At 34.3% G+C, this 21582-nt stretch overlaps 3 protein-coding genes across 6 annotated transcripts in view; 2 read left to right on the forward strand and 1 right to left on the reverse strand.

Moving 5' to 3' along the window:
* Positions 1–13726, forward strand: part of LOC106168533 (peroxisomal multifunctional enzyme type 2) — a 19959-nt gene extending 6233 nt beyond the window's left edge. The window contains exons 14-23 of the mRNA XM_087002887.1: positions 540–691; positions 2517–2640; positions 5414–5586; positions 5834–5903; positions 6044–6150; positions 6339–6425; positions 11092–11181; positions 11461–11602; positions 12269–12399; positions 12627–13726. Coding sequence (XP_086859013.1) covers positions 540–691; positions 2517–2640; positions 5414–5586; positions 5834–5903; positions 6044–6150; positions 6339–6425; positions 11092–11181; positions 11461–11602; positions 12269–12399; positions 12627–12716 — 1166 coding nt within the window. The 3' untranslated portion in view covers positions 12717–13726. The remainder of the gene's footprint in view (positions 1–539; positions 692–2516; positions 2641–5413; positions 5587–5833; positions 5904–6043; positions 6151–6338; positions 6426–11091; positions 11182–11460; positions 11603–12268; positions 12400–12626) is intronic.
* Positions 13724–16654, reverse strand: LOC106168543 (translocon-associated protein subunit beta). Its single transcript, XM_013547643.2, has 6 exons — positions 16484–16654; positions 15765–15928; positions 15448–15546; positions 14884–14995; positions 14230–14307; positions 13724–14063 (listed from the first exon to the last, which is right to left on the reverse strand). Exons 1-6 carry the CDS (start codon positions 16484–16486, stop codon positions 13956–13958), a joined length of 564 nt encoding a protein of 187 aa, XP_013403097.1. The 5' UTR covers positions 16487–16654; the 3' UTR covers positions 13724–13955.
* LOC106168542 (uncharacterized) lies at positions 16551–20739 on the forward strand. 4 transcript variants are annotated; one of them, XM_013547640.2, is made up of 6 exons: positions 16551–16692; positions 17009–17290; positions 18190–18276; positions 18409–19189; positions 19524–19713; positions 19922–20739. In XM_013547640.2, exons 1-6 carry the CDS (start codon positions 16681–16683, stop codon positions 20550–20552), a joined length of 1983 nt encoding a protein of 660 aa, XP_013403094.2. In that variant the 5' UTR covers positions 16551–16680; the 3' UTR covers positions 20553–20739. The 4 variants fall into 4 exon arrangements, with proteins under 4 accessions (XP_013403094.2, XP_086859017.1, XP_086859016.1 ...); XM_087002890.1 differs by having other exon boundaries at positions 16554–16692; positions 17039–17290; XM_087002891.1 differs by lacking the exon at positions 18190–18276.
* Positions 20740–21582: the final 843 nt, after the last annotated feature.

A 21582-nucleotide genomic window follows, 5' to 3' on the forward strand; every position in this document is an offset into this window, starting at 1 on the left:
GAGAATATTAAATCGGGAACATATTATAACTTTTAGAAAATGTTTGAATTCCCAATGTAATAACTGTTTTAAATAACAATTTTAAAAATGCATTGAAGCACTGTCATGCTTCAAGGGCAGATCCAGAGATATTTTCTGACAGTCTTCCAAATTATCTTTTTTGATCCATCCATAATTTTCACTTCTTTCAACAGAAAAAATTAGATAACTGTCGATGTAAACTTGAAAATCTGACCATCTTCTTGAAGACACAGAAGACAGCCTCAATCCGCCCCTGTGCTTCATGTTTGATGAATTTGTTTCTGGGTCTTTTCTTTGTTCCTTATATTTTTATTACACACTTTGAATTGTAATGGGCCATGGATAAGGAAATTTGGTTGTATAATAAATGTGAAGAATTAAAGCTGTTTTAGTAATCTGAAGTTAATGTAGTGTTTGTCTGTTAGACTTTACTGCCTTTTAAAATATCCTGATGTATTGCTGTTCATGATCAGTGTGAGTCACCAATGCTTCTTTTATACCATTTCTTTCTTTTGTAGTTGGTGCATCTACAAAACAACCTGATCACCTCAAGTTTCTCTATGAAGGGTCTGAAGATTTTAGTGTCATTCCATCCTTTGCTGTAATTCCTGCTCAGGCAGCCACTGGGGCTGCTTTGTCATCCATTGGCTCTATGGTAGACTTGACTAAAGTAAGAAGTTTTTTGATGTTTTTTAATTATGCTGAATATATTGAATGCACAAGCTGTATCAAAACTTTCAAACACTAAAGCAAGTTCTAGGCACTGTCATTATTATATTAAAGGGCCATGCAGGGGATTTTTCTGGCGAATTTGAACACACATTTAAAAATCCCTCCAGTCATGTTAATTTATCTTAAGACATTAAACCCTTTGGATAAAAATTTATCTGAAGTTTACCTTGTGTCGTAATCATGTTCTCAGCCTCATTGGGTAGCCTTTGCCAGCTTGTAGCATCTGTATTATACCCAGCACAAGGCCACATTACAAAACACCTACCATTTTCTTGTGTAAAAACAAGGCAATGCTGGGGTAGCGCTAGCAATTTTTTTGCCTAGCCAAATTACCACTTTTTTGTCAATTTGTTATCCAAATGGCTTTAATTTGACTAAAATTAGTCAAATCAAACCCTTTTTGTTTAGCCAATTTAAGTCAGTTTTAGCATTCGGCTAAATTGACGAGTGTTAGCGCTACCCCAGCAATGCCTGTGATGGCAGATGCCATTACTATGACTGGCCAAACATTATAAACTAAAGTGTTAAATTCAAAATGGAGTAAAACATCACCTCAAAGTGCAGGGATGGGTCAATAATTTGAGTAGGGGAAAATTGTTCTATGCCCCAGGAGAATTCATATTTTCTGAGAAAATCCCAAGGAGTGAGTGTCCTTTAAAGACAGTCTCAGTGGGTTAGATTAATGTATAGAAGCAGGTTCTATGTAAAACTTTGATCAGATTTGTATTTTGTGAGATTGTTTATTATTATATTAATAAGTCTGAGTCACAAAAGTCCTGTTAAGACAACTAGAATAAAGAATTAGAAAACGAAAACTATTTATCATGATTTCGGAGCACAGCCAGAAGTACTTCCGGCTCAAGGTCACGACCTCGATTTTCCCACGCTTACGACCAATCACAGCAGGCTTCAGTCAGAATGAGACAGACGTCATGACTACACAGCGAAACTTGTCAGACATGTAAGTGCCGCCTGTCCATCTTTTCGGTACATGTACCGATCAAAAACAGAAAACGTAAAGCCCAAAACGCTCTTATACACGTAACCAACTTTGTATGAGCACAAATATTGTCATTTATTGTGAACAGGATAATATGATAATCAGTTACACTTGAGACCTGTGAAGCGCATACTCACGTGTCGAGGAGTAGTTTCGCCATTGCCTCGTATGTGAGTCCTAACTCAGCTTTAAGTGTCCTCCACCGCCCCACCTCCCTCCCAACATTCACAGTCTGAGTGCTTCTTTGTCTGTCTCTAATTTTCTTTCGTATCTTTCGAACTGGAGTGGCTATTTTCTTTCGTCCCCTTTTGTCGCTCTCCTCTTCAGACTTGACGCGCGTCTGAGCCATGTTTGCTGTTTTGGCGCCAAATAGTAACATCCGGGTCTCAGCCGTAGTACTTCATTCATAGTAAACCGCGAGACTTAGCGAGAAATTGCGCGTTCTGAAGCCGTACTGTGAGGTGGTAGCTGAGTATTTAAGACGAGTCGTCTTTTATTATTTAATGGAACTTAAAAACGGTATTAGGTAGCTTCATTTTCTGAACGGTTTTGGATAGGATATACCTTGGTCATTATGGGGAAATTGGTGAGATTTCAAGGAAAATTCATTTTCGTGCTATTTTAAGGGTTTAACGCGCTGAGACTGTCTTTAACCTAAAGCCAATAAGAATATTTGCTTTATACAGGTATGTATATATTATTTTTTGATTGACTTGAAGGATTAATAAACCAGTCTCACATGTGTCTTATATTTCTATTACAGCTCCTTCATGGAGAGCAGTATTTGGAGGTGTTCAAGCCTTTCCCCACCAGTGGCACACTGAAGACACAGGCAGTGGTATCAGATGTGCTAGACAAAGGATCAGGAGCATTGGTAATTCTAGACAGTAAGTAAGCAAAAACACTTAAGTTAAAAGTGTAAATCAGTTTTTTGTTGGGCATTTAAAATATACTAATAATAGTTCCACTTTGGATTAATAGATGAAATGTTTTATTTAATAAAATGATTTTAAGTACTAATTGTACCACCAGCGTTAGCGCTGGCGGTACACATGGTTTTAGTCCCGACCAACAAGTTACCATTACCGCTTCTCCTCCTAGACGGTAAGGGCCTCCATACCCATCTCTTGGATTTAGGTCACCTATACTCTCAACTCGTTCCACGTAAAATTTGGGCTTTGTCGGTATTGGGGTCTAGGTGTGGCACTCATTGCAATGCACCCTTGTCCAAAAATGGCAAAATTAAATGCTAATTATCTACCCTACGGAAGGAATTATGGGAAAAATTTCTACAGACAGCTTTCCAAAAGTCATATGTGTAGATTTCAAATACGCCTTTGGATTTGACCTTTGACCTTTATTTCAAGGCCAAATGGGCCAAAATTTTCACGAAAACTAATTTTTTTACGAAAAAAAATTATTTGCGCTGTTATTCAGACACCACACAGACTTAACCAATAATGTTACTGGAAAGTGTTACCCTTCGGGTCATCTTTCATCCCCGTGAATTTGGGGTCAATCAGTGCATTTTCACGGGAGTAGCGGCTATAAGATACCGAAACTGAAAACTGTCTCTAATTCGGGAACCGTTAATGCTAGAGACCCATTCTTTTTTGCATTTTGTAGAGCATGTAAAGCCCAACACTGGAGGTGGTCTCCGTTTTTTTTGTATACCATACGGTTTTTGAGTTATGCTGTATCAAAAAGTACATATTGGTGGTGAAAGCAAAATGTGCAGTACGGTAATGGATAATAAATTTTGAACCCCAGAAAAATAAAACATAAGGATTGGCGAGGCAGACAACTTGTGGTCAAAAATGACATTATTTCATCAAATTTGAACATCTGGAACTACAGAGCACCTCCCATTTCAAGAATTTTGACCAAAATGACCTTTTCTTTATTTTAATTAATTTTTTCTGTACGAAATATATGGCACATTATTGTAACTCCAAAATTATAACATTTAGTCCCTTATATCTCCAAAACTGGCAGAGATAGGTCCATAGTTACTATTGAAGTTGAATAGGAAGTCTTATACTGGCAATCTAAATGTGACCTTGAAATTGACCTTTGACCTACTTTTCATCATGAACTGAACTTTGCAATTTTTTAATGCTTTTATTTTCAAAACTGGCAGAGATATGCCCATAGTTACTATTGAACTTGAATAGGAAGTCATATACTGGCAATCTAAATGTGACCTTGAAATTGACCTTTGACCTACTTTTCATCATGAATTGAACTTTGCAAATTTTGGTTCCCTTTTATCTCCAAAACTGGCAGAGATAGGTCCATAGTTACTATTGAACTTGAATAGGAAGTCATATACTCTAAATGTGACCTTGAAATTGACCTTTGACCTACTTTACACCATGAACTTTGCAATTTTTAATGCTTTTATTTTCAAAACTGGCAGAGATATGCCCATAGTTACTATTGAACTTGAATAGGAAGCCATATACTGGCAATCTAAATGTGACCTTAAAATTGACCTTTGACCTACTTATAACCATAAACTGAACTTTGCAAATTTTCGTTCCCTTTTATCTGCAAGACTGGCAATGATATGTCCATAGTTATTATTGAATTTGAATATGAAGTCATTAAAGTCAATTAACTGTGACCTTAAAATTGACCTTTGACCTACTTTTTACCATGAACTTAACATTGCAAATTTTGGTTCCCTTTTATCTCCAAAACTGGCAAAAATACGCCCATAGTAACTATTGAATTTGAATAGAAGTCATTAGAGGCAATCTAAATGTGACCTTGAAATTGACCTTTGACCTTCTTTTCATCATGAATTGAACTTTGCAAATTTTCCTCCAAATTATCTCCAAAACTGGCAAAAATACGCCCATAGTAACTATTGAATTTGAATAGAAGTCAGTAGAGGCAATCTAAGTGTGACCTTAAAATTGACCTTTGACCTACTTATAACCATGAACTGAACTTTGCAAATTTTGTTCCCTTTTATCTCCAAAACTAGCAGAGATAGGTCCATAGTTACTATTGAACTTAAATAGGAAGTAATATACTGGCAATCTAAATGTGACCTTGAAATTGACCTTTGACCTACTTTTCATCATGAATTGAACTTTGCAAATTTTGGTTCCCTTTTATCTCTAAAACTGGCAGAGATAGGTCCATGGTTAATATTGTACTTCAATAGGAAGTCATATTCTGGCAATCTAAATGTGACCTCGAAATTGACCTTTGACCTACTTTTCATCATGAATTGAACTTTGCAAATTTTGATTCCCTTTTATCTCCAAAACTGGCAGAGATAGGCCCATAGTTGCTATTGAACTTGAAAAGGAAGTCATATACTGGAAATTTACTGTGACCTTGAATTGACCTTTGGCCTACCTCACTATGAACTGAACTTTGATTGTACCATTTTTAGTTATATATATTTTTTTGCATATTTTGAGAATTCTTGTTGATTGCATTTTTTACAGCTTGTCAAGCACAAGACTGGTGGTGGTGTCCCTTTTTTGTGTGTGTGTGGGTCTATACGATTGCGCTTACTCCAGCTGGTGGTACAATATTCGGAGGCGGTATCGCCTCTCTGATCCTCTAGTTAATCAAGGGACCATATTGTTACTGTCATAGGTTGCTGAATATCACAGTGATTTTGATTTTAAAAATTTGCAGCTGATACTTATGATGAGTCTGGAGAAAAGTTGGCTCGCAACCAGTTTAGTCTTTTCTTTGTGGGCTATGGAAATTTCGGTGGCAAACGCACATCTGACAAACAGATCAACCCAAGCAAAACACCATCTAGAGCACCAGATGCCAGCATCAAGGAGCAGACAACGAAAGACCAGGTTATATATATATATATATATATATATATATATATATATATATATTGATATAGATATATAAATGATAAAGGTAATAAGTTACATTCTTAGTTTACAGTTGTTATCACAATTTTAATATCTCTTTTACTGTAGTATTTCTATTGTGATATGGTACTGGGGTAACAGCTGTGTGCTAGCCATTGCTTAATATCAAACCAAAGCAATACTGCAGGATAGCATATTTAAATTGGACCAGTTTTGTTTGTAGGCAGCCCTCTACAGATTATGTGGTGATCACAATCCATTGCACATTGATCCAGCATTTGCAGCTATGGGAGGTAAGTGTTTTCCTAGTTAACCGAATGAATGGCTTCATGTTTTTATTAGAATTATTTTAAGGTTTGTCCATACAGAGAGTAAAATGTTTTAGAGCATGTTTTGCTTTTTGATTTCATTTTCCATTATTGTCATTTTCCAGGCTTTGACTCTCCAATTCTTCATGGGCTCTGCTCCTTTGGTTATGCCACCAGACATGTACTGAAGCAGTATGCTGGAAATGATGTCAGCAAATTTATGGCAATCAAGGTTGGTTTCATCGTCACAGTTTCTTACAAACAGATATAGTAGCAGTAAAGGACATATTAAAGGAGTCTTGCCTGAGAAAAGTATTTTTCATGCAAAGATGTTGATATCTTTTAAAAAGTAGAAGTTACTTCACAACTACATAACCTAGAGTAAATCATAAGCACAGTCCCTCTGTATTCTCATTGAAGGTCCGTATGGCTAAACCAGTGCTGCCAGGACAAACTATTCAGACAGATATGTGGAAGGATGGCAACAGGATACACTTCCAGAGCAAGGTATCAGTTATACCCATACATTTGTATGTTTTTAAAAGAATTCTTATAAGAATGAAATTTTTCAGTAAAAGTATGTCTAAGATTCTGGTTATCATGCCTTCAACAAAGTTTTCAGAAACATGTATTAATATAATATAATTATGTACAGACACAGATGTGTCTGTACATATTGCCATCACCTGCGTCTGTCGTCGCCGATGCCGATGCCGATGGCGATGGCGATGCCGTCGCCGGCGCCGTGCACTTTCCTTGTAAACACGATAAGTGGAAGGCAGTTTCACTTTTTGGCTTTATATTTACAGAGCTAATGAATATTCATAAAATGCAGGTCAAGTTCGAAAATCAGCATGATCGGGCCATTATTGTAGAAGTTATGCTGTTTTTATTTCACTTTTCAGCATATATGCAACCTTGTAAACACATTTTAAAGAAAACCGTTAGGCCTGTTGTCATGAAACTCACAGGAGTAATCAATCTTACTAAAACGTAGGTCAAGTTCGAAAATCAGCATGATCGGGCCACTATTTTAGTAGTTATGTAGTATTTTAGTAGTTTTTTCATTGTTCAGCATATATGCAACACTGTAAACACAATATAAGAAAAACAGAAAGCCCAATTGTCATTAAACTCACAGGAATGGTCAGTCTTACTAAAACGCAGGTTGAGTTCGAAAATCAGCATAATCGGGGCATTATTTTAGAAGTTATGCTGTTTTTTCACATTTCCTCAGATTTCCTCAGATTTAATTCTTAGGCATGTTAATAGCCTTATTATTTAAGTAATAAGATACGTAAAAGTGTTTGTTTGACATTTCCTGCATCTTTACAACATTGTTAGTTGATTATGTAAAAATGATGGTAAACTTTTTATCATGTATTGTGTAATCAAGTGTCAAAAACGGAAATAAACTCATATCATTGCAGTTTTTCAGATTCAATCATCCACTATGTTCAGAATCTCAGAATGGAGGAAATTGGACATTTAACACTGTTCTATTGATACTTTTCTCATCTCATTAATTTTTTTAGTTGGTCATAAAAAAATGGCAGTAAAATGTTTATTTTGTTTTATGTTAAAAAAGAATTAAAAACGGAAATAAACCAATTTCAGAACAGTGCTGTCTTGTTTACATTTTGGCATTTTCAAGATGTGACTTTGAAGTTCCATGGGCCTGAAGACCTTTGCTAGTCACATTTTCTGAATATCTGTGATACTAATATTTTATAATTAAAAATTAATGGTCATTATGCTGTTAAACATTATGTAATATTGCATCAAAATTTGAAGAAACCCCTATTTTGGGCACTGCTCCCATGATGACCATTTAAGGAAAATCATGTCACTTACTGTTCTCAAACTTACAGGAAAGAAACATGGGACTAAAATACAGCTTCAGTAGGCAATGCAGTCTGTTTGGTAACTTTTTCTGGCAGTTAAACAGTTTTTTGTGAAAATTTAATTTTTCACATGTTGGCATTTTTAAGGTGTGACTTTGAAGTTCCATGATCGTGAAGACCTTTGCTTGTCATGTTTTCTGAATGTCCATGTTACTAATATTTTTTTAATAACATTTGATGGTCATTATGCTGTTAAACATTATGTAATGTTGCATCAAAATTTGAAAAAACCCTATTTTGGGCACTGCTCCTATGATGACCATTTAAGGGAAATCATGTCACTGACTGTTCTCAAACTTACAGGAAAGAAACATGGGTCTAACATACAGCTTCAGTAGGCAATGCAGTCTGTTTGGTAATTTTTTCTGGCAATTTAACAGTTTTTTGTGAAAATTTAATTTTTCACTTCTTGGCATTTTCAAGGTGTGACTTAGAACCTCCACGGGCTTGAAGACCCATGCTAGTCACATTTTCTGAAAATCCATGACACATATATTTTATTAATAAAAATTGATGTATTATGCTGTTATATTTTCACCCCTGTTTATCATCAACATAACTCAAAAAGTTATGGACCGATTTTGCTGAAATTTTCAGGAACTGTCAGAAGTGGGCCAAAGAGGACAATAATCAATAATAATCAACAATTGCTACCTTGGCAGAGGTCTGCACTCTCGGAGCGCTTTTCTAGTTTTGTTATGTTTTCCTTTATAATTTTTTCTCAAACACTTGCATTTGTGACTTTTAACTCTCATCCGCCTGAGGCTCTGACATTTCTGTATTTCCACATAAGCAGTTGTATTGTTTTTTATGTCTTTAAATATTATGTTACTTATGTAATATTATTTTATGCACTGTCATCATTTTTCAAATATTAAGCCTTTCATCATGTGAATTTAAACTCATGGTCCTGAAACTGTAATCTTATTGAAAGGGTAGATTGAGACCATCTTCTGGGTCTTCCGGAAGACAGTCAGGTTATTAAGTTTATATTGCCTGGTATCTATTTTTTCTTCTGTTGGAAGACCATCAAAATGGAGGATGGATCAAAATAGATACTTTGGAATACTGTCAGAAAATATCTCTGGGTCCGCTCATGTTATTGACCATTTTACCTGTTGTGCATGATTAAAATTCATTGTTGACTGACAGTGCTATTATAAGCATTATTTATTATTGCATCAAAATTGACAAAATGACCTATTTTGCATCTTTATTTTCTGTTTTTTGTCTGTACATTTGACAGCTTTGCTGCCTTGTTTTAGTTGGTCATATAAAAATGGCAGTAAAATGTTTATTTTGTTTTATGTTAAAAAAGTGTTAAAAATGGAAATAAACCCATTTCAGAACAGTGCTGTCTTGTTCAGCATATATGCAACACCGTAAACACGATAAGTGAAAAACTGTATTACATTTTGGCTTGAAACTTACAGTACTGATGAATATTCATAATACGCCGGTTAAGTTCGAAAATCAGCATGATCGGGTAATTTTTAGGGAAGTTACGTATTTTTTTCACTTTTTTCAGCATATATGCAACACCGTAAACACGATAAGTGAAAAACTGTATTACATTTTGGTTTGAAACTTACAGAACTGATGAATATTCATAATTCGCCGGTCAAGTTCGAAAATCAGCATGATCGGGTAATTTTTAGGGAAGTTATGCTTTTTTTCACTTTTTTCAGCATATATGCAACACCGTAAACACAATATAAGAAAAACAGATTGGCCAATTGTCATTGTACTCACAGGAGTGGTCAATCTTGCTAAAATGCAGGTTGAGTTCAAAAATCAGTATAATCGGGCCATTATTTTAGGAGTTATGCTGTTTTTTCACAATTCCACAGATTCAATTCTTAGGCATGTTAACAGTCTCATAATTGAACTAATAAGAAATGTAAAAGTGTTTGTTTGATATTTCCTGCATCTTTACAACATTTTTAGCTGATTATGTAGTCTCCTATTTTGGGCATTATGGTTTTGTGCTTTTCTTAAAGTGTGACTTATGGGCCGAAAGACCTTTGAGTGGGTCAGTCTGTAAATTACCCTTGGGTATCACTAGATTAATTTCAGAGTTATAAAGTCATTTGCCTTAATAGGCCATTAAATGAGATTACATAAAGCACACTTGTTGATATTTCCCTGTAAACTCCCAAAGGTAAAGCTCTCTGCTAGATTAATAATAAGGAAGCAGTGATAATTATGCAGGTAAATTTTGTTTAATATTGCAAATAAGTTTTAAATAATATATATATATATATATATATATATATATATATATATATATATATATATATATCAAACTGGAAGATTAAAAGTTTGAATAGCATCTTCATTGGAATTATATTTACCTCAAGCTCTGCCAAGGAGGTCATATTTTCACCCCCGTTTGTCTGTCATCCACATAACACAAAAAGTTATGGACTGATTTTGCAGAAATTTTCAGGAACTGTCGGAAGTGGGCCAAAGAGGACAATGATTAATTTTTGGTGGTGGTCTGGAACAATAATCAATCAATTATCAATAATAATCAACAATTGCTGCCTTGGCAGAGGTCTGCACTCTCAAAGTGCTTTTCTAGCTTTGTTATGTTTTCCTTTATAATTTTCTCTCAAACACTTGCATTTGTGACTTTTAACTCTCATCTGCCTGGGGCTCTGCACATTTTCTGTATTTCCACATAAGCAGTTGTATTGTTTTTTATGTCTTTAAACATTATGTAATATTATTTTATGCACTGTCATCATTTTTCAAATTGAGAGTTTCATAGTGTGAATTTGAACTCTCATGGTCCTGAAACTGTAATTTTATTGAAGGGATGGACCATCTTCTGGGTCTTCCTGAAGACAGTCAGGTTATTAAGTTTATATTGACTGGTATCTATTTTTTTCTGTTGGAAGACCATCAAAATGGAGGATGGATCAACATAGATACTTTGTAATACTGTCAGAAAATATCTCTGGGTCCGCTCCTGTTATTGACCATGTTACCTGTTGTGCAAGATTAAAATTCAGTGTTGACTGACAGTGCTATTATAAGCATTATTTATTATTGCATCAAAATTGACAAAATGACCTATTTTGCATCTTTATTTTCTGTTTTTTGTCTGTACATTTGACAGCTTTGCTGCCTTGTTTAATATAAAGATAATAATGGTTGTACAAACTTTTTCATCGGCTATGACACCACTGCATTTTTATAAAGAGAAAACAAATATAGAAACATCTAAATAAATGCCACTGTCATGATGATGCCATTTTTTGAAGGTGGTGGAGAATGGTACAGTAGCTTTATCAGGTTCTTTCATAGACTTGGCTGACACTTCGTCGTCTGCCTCTATCTCTTCACAGCCAAAGGTAAGACTGTTGTCTCTTGATTTATGCTGACATTTTATCACAGAGTTATAAAGTCATGTTTGACAGAAACTTTAAACATTTATAAAAATATAATAAGTTTTAAATCTATATCTGTAAGAAATCTTATGTATTCTCCAATCTCTTCACTGAAATAATTGTTGTACAAATGTTTTAGTGAGATATTTTACGTCATTATTAGTACCACCAGCGTGTACACTGGCGGTACTCATGGTTTTAGTCCCAACCCATCTCATTATCAGTTATTTTTGTTTTTTGAAGACATCAGTTGGCAGTCTGCAAAGTGACATCATCTTCCAAGAAATGAGCAAAATTGTCTCCAGTCAGCCAGAACTGGCAAAGAAAGTGAATGCTGTGTATTTCTGGAAGATAACAAAAGACAAGAAGCCTGCAGCAGAATGGAGTAAGTTTTACACCAAATGAGACAGATTTTCACATAATTCAGTTCAATTATGGGTGTATTTTAATAATAATAGTACATGAAAACTTTGGTGAAAATGCCTTCTTAAAAATTGTTAGTACTTTAGCAGTTCAAAAGCTGAAGCCAACCAATTTATGGTACCCTCTACCCATTTAGTGTTCATCAGGTTTCTTTTCAGGCATTATACTATGTTTAAAGGGATAATAACTCTTCATATGAGATCTATATTTCACAATAAAAACCTTGTGAATAACTCATAGAAATATAATATATTCTGTTTTACCACAAAAACAGCAGTTATAGCTATTATTCTGATATCTGAACTTGTCTTTAGACCACGTGACCTCCATTGATGTCTATACTCTGTTAAAATCTCTTAAGAGATTTTAACAAAAAACCAAACTTTTTAGAAAAAAACCAGGGACTAACTTTGAATGTAAAAATGGATTCATTAACCATTGGTAAGTATGGGAAAATTGATGTTTACTCCAGGAAAATTCATTTTTTGGCCAAAATGAAGAGTTATTATTGCTTTAACAACAGACCTACACATTCTGACCAACTTTTTATTGGTAATATTGTACTTGGGGAGTTTTTTCCAGTGGACACCTTCCAATTAAAATAATGGTGACAAACTTGTTTATTCAGCTTTGGATCTACAGAGCAGTCCAGGGAAGGTGTACAAAGGGGCACCCAAAAATGTAAAGCCAGGCTGCACTTTAACACTAGCAGATGAGGACATGGTTACCTTGGTGAAAGGAAAACTTAATGCACAAAAGGTTTGTTATCATTTTCATCACTGAAAAAGAAATAATGTAAAAAATTCATAGATTATAAGGTGAATTCTAAAATAAATTATTAATCCATTTACTTTATTCCAGAATTTGTTTTACTGCATATATATATATATATATATATATATATATATATATTGAAAGGACACCATTGGACAATAACCATTGGTATTTTAACAGATTTATGAAGGGTTTTGAATACCTTTTTTCAGGCCTTCTTTTCTGGACAGTTGAAAGTGACAGGCAATGTGATGTTAAGTCAGAAGTTAGAGATGCTATTCAAGCAACAGGCCAAGTTGTAAATGCCGACACTAAATAGAATGCTGTCAAGTTATGCTCATGGTAATATGTATTTGAGGCAGTGCAATGTCCATAACAAATCAGGACATTTATGGTATTAGGATACAACACTAGATATGAAGTAGACATTTTCTGTTGGGAGAAAAAAGAAATATGCAAAAATCACGGCTTAAAACTTTTCCATCAGTGAATGAAAATGATGGCAGAAAATCAAATCAATAACCCTACAATAAATGCTTGTGATTGAATGAAAGGTGCTGACCTCTTTTATTGGGAAGAGGAGCTAACTGCACCATACTTTAACCTTCAGTTCGATATAAGGTAATCCAAGCTTGAAAACACTTTAAATCCAAAAGAAATGAAGGAAAAAAGAACTGGTGATGTGATAAAAAAAAATCAGACATTTACAACATTAGAATATAATTGTAGCAAATGCTTCATAAATTCAGGGTTTGTACTCATAAGGTTCAACAAAATTTCAGGATTTTTCCAGGATTATTTTTAAATTTCCAGGTGTAAAAACTTTCTAATATTTGAGGCTGTAAGTTATATTTCATGAAAGGGAGTATCAAGTTTGAGATCATAATACAGTCATATTTTATTAAGCCTAAAAGAAAACACAAAATTTTCTATAAAACATTTTAATTATTCAAATAAATTTGTAGTTTGACTATTGCTGAAACATGCCGATCACACATGAGACAACTAGCGGTCATGAGGGAAAACCAAAATTATAAATAAACCGAGCATGAACTAGTATTTACGATAGCGATCGTGAAATTTTATCAAATTTAATGTGTTTTCCAGGTGTAATTTTACATTTATTAAAAATAAAACACCTATTTCTCCAGGTTTTCCAGGACCTGGAAATTTCAAAATAAATATCCATGATTATTCCAGGTAGTGTACGAACTCTGTAAATTCTCTTTTTATTGTCAATGAAAATAACTGGTAGCAAACTTGAATGAAAATAATGTAATATATTTCTGAATAAACAATGCAACCCAGAGAAGTTCTTATTTTCTTTATTTTTCTATCATGTGAGATTTGTGAAATGTATAGAGTACATTAAATGATTGTAAGAAAATGTGAATGCAAAGATTTTTTTTTTCATAAATACAATACAAACAGATTTGTGTATTTCAAGTTTATTTTTCTCTTACATCATAGTGGACATGGTTTTATAAAAAAAATGAAATTGTTCTATGGAATTATGAACATTGCATATTAAAATGGTGGGTCTAGTTCTTCTTGGGCTTTGTGTCATATTTGGACTTGCTGCTGTACCACAACATGAATGGGAATCCTATTGATGGCAGGGTCATGATGGCAAATGTCACCCAATCAATCTAAAAGGCATTAAAATATTAAATTTTGATTGTACACATTATATGCACAATAAACTTTATTTTAACACACAATTTGTAATGCCTAAAAACATGGACTTGATTTAGTAAATAAGGATAACAAAATATTTGCTAGAAAAGAAATATAATACATCTTAACTGAACCTACCACATGTGGGGAAAACTTTCTATCATAATCCTTTCGACTGACAATTCCTTCCTCTCCTGGAGCTGTTGTGTATGTAAGCTGGAGAAAAAAAGATGTAAAAATAACTGCAAAATGCCAGAGGCAGTATTTAAGAGTTGAAGCTTAGAAAATAGGAAGAATTCAGCAACTGTTATGTAAGTGCAAAAGTATAAATGAAAAAATGAACTAATACCAATAACCAATAAAAACATTCACAAACTAATCCACTATCACTTCAGTTTTTATTTTTGTTTACCCAGTGAAGAGCCATGTTTAAAAGGTACTTTATGGATTTGAAAATTCCTCAAATAATAATTTTTGCCATCCACAGCTTCCGATAAAATCTTACATACACCTTAATAATGATATAACCCCTTAAATTTTTTTCTAAAGCGTACTTAATGCTGATATTTACATAGGAGCATATAGGAAGATGGTTGCTGGTTATAATGACTGGCCAGTCACTTTCAGTAAGGTTCAAATCTAAGATCAGAGATAGACAGATACTAGTAAATAATTCGCGAGTACAAGAAAATTGCTTATTTCTCTGGGAAAATCCATTTTGCCAGGAAAATCCCATGGAGTTGCCCTTTAAATGCTGAAAAACCTAAATCTTTTTCATACTGTATAACATACCTGAACTTCACTGTTTTCCTCACTTCCCTGATACCTGACCTCTGCTGCTGTGAAGTTGAAGTAGCCTGGCTTGAGAGGACTGAGGATAGCTGCATGGGAGACATTGGTCCCTCTTAACACAGGAATTAAGGACAAACACTTCCAAACCAACTTTTCAACAATATAAGAAAATTATTTGAAGTACTCTCTTTAGTACTCGACTATTCTTTTCAGTATTAATAAACAAACAGACATTATAATATGTTTGTTTTTTCTGAGCCCCCCCCCCCCCCCCCCCCCCCCCCCACACACACACACACACACACACAGAAATGCTAAGTGGTTCCTTTCTAGGCTGGAAAACACTGTGCACTGTCTCCATTTAACATGAATATTGATGGATCTTGTTAACCATGCACTACTGTTAGTGCTTGCATTTCTGGCAACATAATTATTTCACATCTGTTGGTTACTTAACATGCCCCTTATCATAATACCTGAAAATTTATATCAACTATCTAAATTAAAATCTTATCAAAGTATATATGGCTTGTGATTTACATAAGAAACAATAGAAAAGGATACGGTGCAATTCTTTCCCATTTGACCCTGAGACTACCTCTTACTGTTTCAAAGTCACTTTGTGGAAAACCCATGTCTACCAGCTGGACATCTACTGCAGTGCTGAAATGATCAACAACATGGTCAGCATTCATGACCTCATTGTATATTTATTGTCTCAAACTATAAAGTATCATAGAAAAATCACCCTGCATCCTTTAATACCAATATCACAAAGGCACAATATCAATAACAAAAAATGCATAGATTATATGAAAATTTGTTATCATTCACTATCTTGTGGATTTTTACAAAACATTATTAGCAACACAATATCTTACCTTTCTCCTACATTGTAAATATTGTATTCAACTGTCAGGTCCTTCCCCTCTACCAGGTACTGGTTTAAAATGGTTTTAGAGGCCAGGAGCCTGGCTGGTTTGCCATCTTCTGAGTTCACAAAGGAAAACAGACACACTACACTCAATACTAGAAAGGTCTTCATCTGAAAAATAAAATAAATGTTTTTACATTATGATACCTATCCACTTGCTCAACAAACAGTATAGGTTTTATCGTATTAAACAAAGTTTTTAAAAATGTACAAAGTCAACCAGTTATAGGTCTAACAGTAAACTATCTAGCTCTACAGTGTTTATCTAGTTGTGGATCACATTCAAAATTTATTTTCTTTTACCAGTAATATTTTCATTTATATTTTGAATTACGAGATGCAGGCTCTAGCTTCATTTGTGATGGTTCTAATGTTATGATATTTATTTCTAATCCTCAAGAATCTCCCTCAATCTTTAAGAAGAACAACCGAGATTGTAAGATGTATTGGTCATTCGCCAGTGTACTAAGCCAACGATAGCCACGTCGGCAGTGCTTCTTAAACACAGACTTGTTCAACATAAAATAATTCGGTTTATTTCTGAAAATTTGCTGAAATATGATATTATTTAACTTATGAGTACAAATTCTTTCTAAAAGGACGATCATAAATTTACATCAATGAACGAAACGTTTTACTTTAATGATACTTTAGCCCGTTACTTACCATGCTATCCTTGTGCTCTTCAAGCCGGATGTGAAAGAAGGTTGGAAGAGAATTATGGGAATACCAAACCGGAAGCACGTTGTGCTTGTTTGTAAACTCACAGTAAAGCTTAGTAACATGTTCTTACCTACTCGTATATTTTACCTTATCCTTTGATTAATTTGGTCGGAAGAGCGCTGTACAAAAGAGCAGATTAAATGACTCTCGAGGTACGTACGTTGGCACGAAATAGGAGTGCTACCGCATGGGTTTCGTGAAATACACTGTATATGCATGTAGGCTATTGTAGGAAGAAATGGAAAAAAAATTACACGGTTGCCAATCACTTATGCTAGCACTCTTCTTCAAGGCTTTTGCCTCAGTGTAAGGCCCTACGATGAGGCAAACTCTCATTCAACATGTAAATGTATATGATAATATTTTATAAGGAATCGAATTACATAGTACTAGTACATGTATATTACTTATATTAATATTTGTGCGTAGCAAATTATACATGTACATGTATTTTCCCTTACATTTCAGATGGATAAACCATTTGTGCCCTTCTCGCAGGAAGAATTGACTGCATTATACCAGCTGCTTTTAAAAGATGTCCAGAGCATTACAAGATACCAGGTGATAAGGTTACTGGATATTCAAAGAACAATTGACACTGAAACCAAGTTGCCCTCATCAGTAGAAACCTTAATGCTTCTTCAGTTGACAGATTTGAAAGTGCTCTTTGATAAATGCAGGGGACATTCAAGTTTGAGGCAGCTTGTAAACAGTGTCCTGGTAGAGCATGGGATGGTTTTGCAAATACTGGTAAAGTACAAGGGGCTAAATTTGGTAATAGGCTTAATGATTGAAAATTTATTTTGTTATGCAGTACAGTACATCAGATAACATAAATTACAGTCTCAGTCATTGAAATTAGAATCAACTTGTGAAAGTGCTGGTAAATAAAAAGTAGATAAGATGCTTAAATCATTAAATAATTTAGTTGTGCTTTTGTTAACCATAAAGTAATTATATAAATGTTGTCTATCAAATATTCTAGGATATTTACTCAATTACTTAAAGGGACCATTCACATGAAAAATCTATTTTTTTAAAATCTAAAAATCTATTGGAGGTATCTAGTGATCACAGTCTGTGCCCTGAATACTCCGCTGTGTAATTAACTAGCAGAGGGAGCGAGTTACTTCCAAAGCTGTAATTAATTCTTGGCTGCTCTAGGAGGAGATTTTCATACCTTGACACATGCGCAGTAGGAAGTTAGAAAGTAAATGGCGGTTGCAGTTGTTTTGAAAAAAGTGTTTGTCGATTTTGTGCAACAACAAGCACTAACACTAGCCATATTATGCGTCTGTATGCTTGAGTCGTCACAACTAAACTGATGAACTCCACAGCTTAGAGATATTACTGCACATGCGTCAAGGTGTCAGAATCTCGTCCAAGCGCAGCCAAGAATTGATAACAGCTTTGGAAGTAACTGGCTCACGCTGCCAGTAATTACGCCGTGGGGTATTCAGGGTACAGACCGTGATCACAAGATACCGCCAATAGATTTTTAGATTTTTAGAAAATAGATTTTTCATGTGAATGGTCCCAAAGACATATAAAATTATGCAAACATTGGAGCATATTAGAATATAAAAGAGTTTGGTGAGTTAACATCAGTCCATGTACACTCTGCATCTTTAGGTATTTTTTCATTTCAGTCTAGGTTTTTAAAAAGTCCAGACAAGTATATAAGATATGCTGCCAATAATGCTGCACAGTCTGCATTGAAATGTCTACCAGCCCAGGTGTGTCTCAAAATTTTGTGATATTGCTTAGTATAAAATTTTAGAAGTAAGAAAAAATGAACAGGTATCTGTTAGAATCCTCTGAAATATATTTTGATATTTTAATTAATCAAAATCCCTTTCTTTTCATAGTCAGTCTTTGCAGGATTCTTTGAAGCTTTAGATGCAACACTGAAAGCAGAAAGTGAAAGTACAGGATATGTATTTGAATTATTTCATCGTTTCCTGTCTGATTGGAAGAGAGGCCTGGAACTACCCAAGTCAAGTTTAATAAGAACACTGCCAGCACCCTCAAAAGGAAATTTTCCACTCTGTCAGAAACAACATACTCAAGAATCCGATGGCATAAATAGCATGTTAGAGATTGACATCAACACTGTGTCAAATTTATTGACCATTGTCGATAAACATTGGAATTCTGTTGTACCAAACCTCATGGATAAGTGGCATAGATGGAATAACCTCACACAAGAATCATTCTTGTCTTTGTGGCTTGCCATTGTAAAATTGAGTCTGAATTCCAAAGTGAAGCAGATTTTAGGCAGTGGGATTACTGAACACAAGTGTCTGGTGTTTGTGTATACAGACCCTGACATCCTGCTTGATGCCTTAGTGTGCACTTCCATGAAACAAAGATTTATCAGAAGAAAAATTATAGACATATACCTCTGCTGTCTAGGTCACCCTGATGGTTTGGACAATCAAGCTAGAACTGAGAGTCTGGCCTTGATGATTCAGCAGAGGGTAGCTGAAGGTTGGTTAAAGAAATTACACTTGCCTAAAGGATTTGCTGGCTTTGGTGGAACCAGTATTCTTGCTAGTGAAGAATATTATGGCTCCAGTGACATTTCTCTTCTCAGATACATTTGTTTACTGGTGTTGAAATCATCTGCAGCATTGGAAAAAATAGCAGGTAGACTAATGCAGATGTTTTCAAACCAATCTTTTTTTAGTAGAAAAAGGTCCATTAGAGACTTTATATCAAGTGCTAACAGTGTTTGATTGTTTTATCAAACACATTCAGGGTTGAACCTGTTATGCTGTTCAAATCATTAAACACCATATGTAATTGATATTTTTTCTACAAATCTTAGCTACAGTGGAAATTGTTTTCATCTTGCTACATTTAAATTTCAATGTAGTTGTTGTTTGTAGTATTCATGCTAAACTTGTCATGTGTCGCTGTCTATAGGTACATTAATTTGGTAATTTTAGCAATTTTTGTGATATCTTAATTGTTCTTCTAGAAAAGGTGCACATTATTGAGCTAGTAGGAAAATGCCTTGACAGTGTACTCCAATTTTCAAGTGACACTCTCCAAACAGGAACCACTTTTACATGGTGTCAACTGTTACAAGAGATATTTATAGATCAAGATGACTTAATGGTGGAAGCCATGCTCTACTTGTTGGTGGTTTATTTAAGGTCTCAAGACAGGTAAAATTGACCATTTTATATTATATTTCATAATTTTTGAGAATTATTTCTCTATGTTTTATAGAAGGTAAAGATAATATAGTCAGTGTCTCTAGCATAAGATAACAATTGTTTTATTGGAGTTAAATGCCTGCTGGGATTTTGAAAGTCTGTGTCTTATTATTTATGTACACAGTTATTTTAATTTCTCGTTCCTTTTATATTGCAGCTCTCCAAACCCTCACTTGATCTTTTCTTTGTTCCTGTCCACCATATCACATGACCATACTGTCCTTCTGGACATGTTAATATCACCAGAGACATGCTTCTTGGTCTATCTGGTGAAGTATCTAAAACTAGTTCAACATGATTGGATGGGATTTCAGTCAAGTCTTGGTAAAGACTCTACCAGCAGTTTAGCAGACATGCTCTTAATTAGTAAAGAAAGTGCAAAGTCTGGTAATTGTAGTTTTTGGACTTCAGAGGAAAGCCACAGTTCTGGTAAAAAAATAACTAATATAGTTGGAAATGATGAACGCCATGAAAAGACATCAGCAGACAGATGTAAAACTGTTTCATCAAAATCTAAAGATACATCACATATGGAATCAAAATGTGGATTTACTGCAACAGTAAATCTTGTTGATTACTCGGATAGTGAAAGTGAGCAAGACTCCGAGGGTGAATTGGAAAGAAATAGCATGCTTTCAGTGAGAGAAAGTGCACTTGACCAAACATTAGGTGTGTTTATCAGACTGAAGATGTCATTAGAGAGAATGTCTGTTCAAAATCTAATTCCTTTCAATGTACATCCATTACTAAAACTTATTTCACAAGTGGAATGCCTTTATGAAAGATAAGATAATCACAGTTATACAGGTATTTCCACTTAAATATTCCTGTTATATCAAGCAATAGTTTGAAATGAATTGTGGAAGGTGTAGGGGTGTGCAAATAAATAAAATGATATATTGAAATAATAAAAAACAAGGCAGCAAAGCTGTCAAATGTACAGACAAAAAACAGAAAATAAAGATGCAAAATGGGTCATTTTGTCAATTTTGATGCAATAATAAATAATGCTTATAATAGCACTGTCAAGCAACACTGAATTTTAATCATGCACAACAGGTAACATGGTCAATAACAGGAGCAGATCCAGAGATATTTTCTGACAGTATTCCAAAGTATCTTTGTTGATCCATCCTCCACTTTTGATGGTTTTCCAACAGAAAAAAAATTGATACCAGTCAATGTAAACTTTAAAATCTGACTGTCATCTGAAAGACCCAGAAGACGGCCTCAATCCACCCCAGCAATAAGATAACAGTTTCTGGACCATGAGAGTTCAAATTCACATAATGAAAATCCCAATATTTGAAAAATGTTGACAGTGCATAAAATAAAATATTGTTTAAAGACATAAAAACCTATGCAACTGCTTATGTGGAAATACAGAATATCTGAAGAGCTTCAGGTGGATGGGAGTTGAAAATGCCAGTGTTTAGAAAAAAATTAAAAAGAAAACACAACAACAAAAAAAAAAAAAATTCCATTAAAGCTGCTATTCAAACTTTTAATCTTGCTGTATTAACATGATATGAATAATCCCAATGTGTTTGAGGATAATAAGGCACTGTTATTCATCTATAGCATTAATGTTGGCATTACACAATTTTTTTTTCTTTTGTAAACTTATTTGCAATATTAAACAACATTTACCTGCATAATTATCACCAATTCCTAATTATGTGACACAGTTAAGAGAGCTTTACCTATAGGACTTGAATGGGAAATCTTAACGTGTGCTTTATGTAATCTTATTTAATGGGCACTTGAAAATCAATTAGGCAAGTAATTTTATAGCTCTGAATTTAGCTAGTGATTATC

Source organism: Lingula anatina, chromosome 1, assembly GCF_051362555.1.
Source record: "Lingula anatina isolate TDL-2025a chromosome 1, LinAna3.0, whole genome shotgun sequence".
In the NCBI taxonomy this organism is placed as follows: Eukaryota; Metazoa; Brachiopoda; class Lingulata; order Lingulida; family Lingulidae; genus Lingula; species Lingula anatina.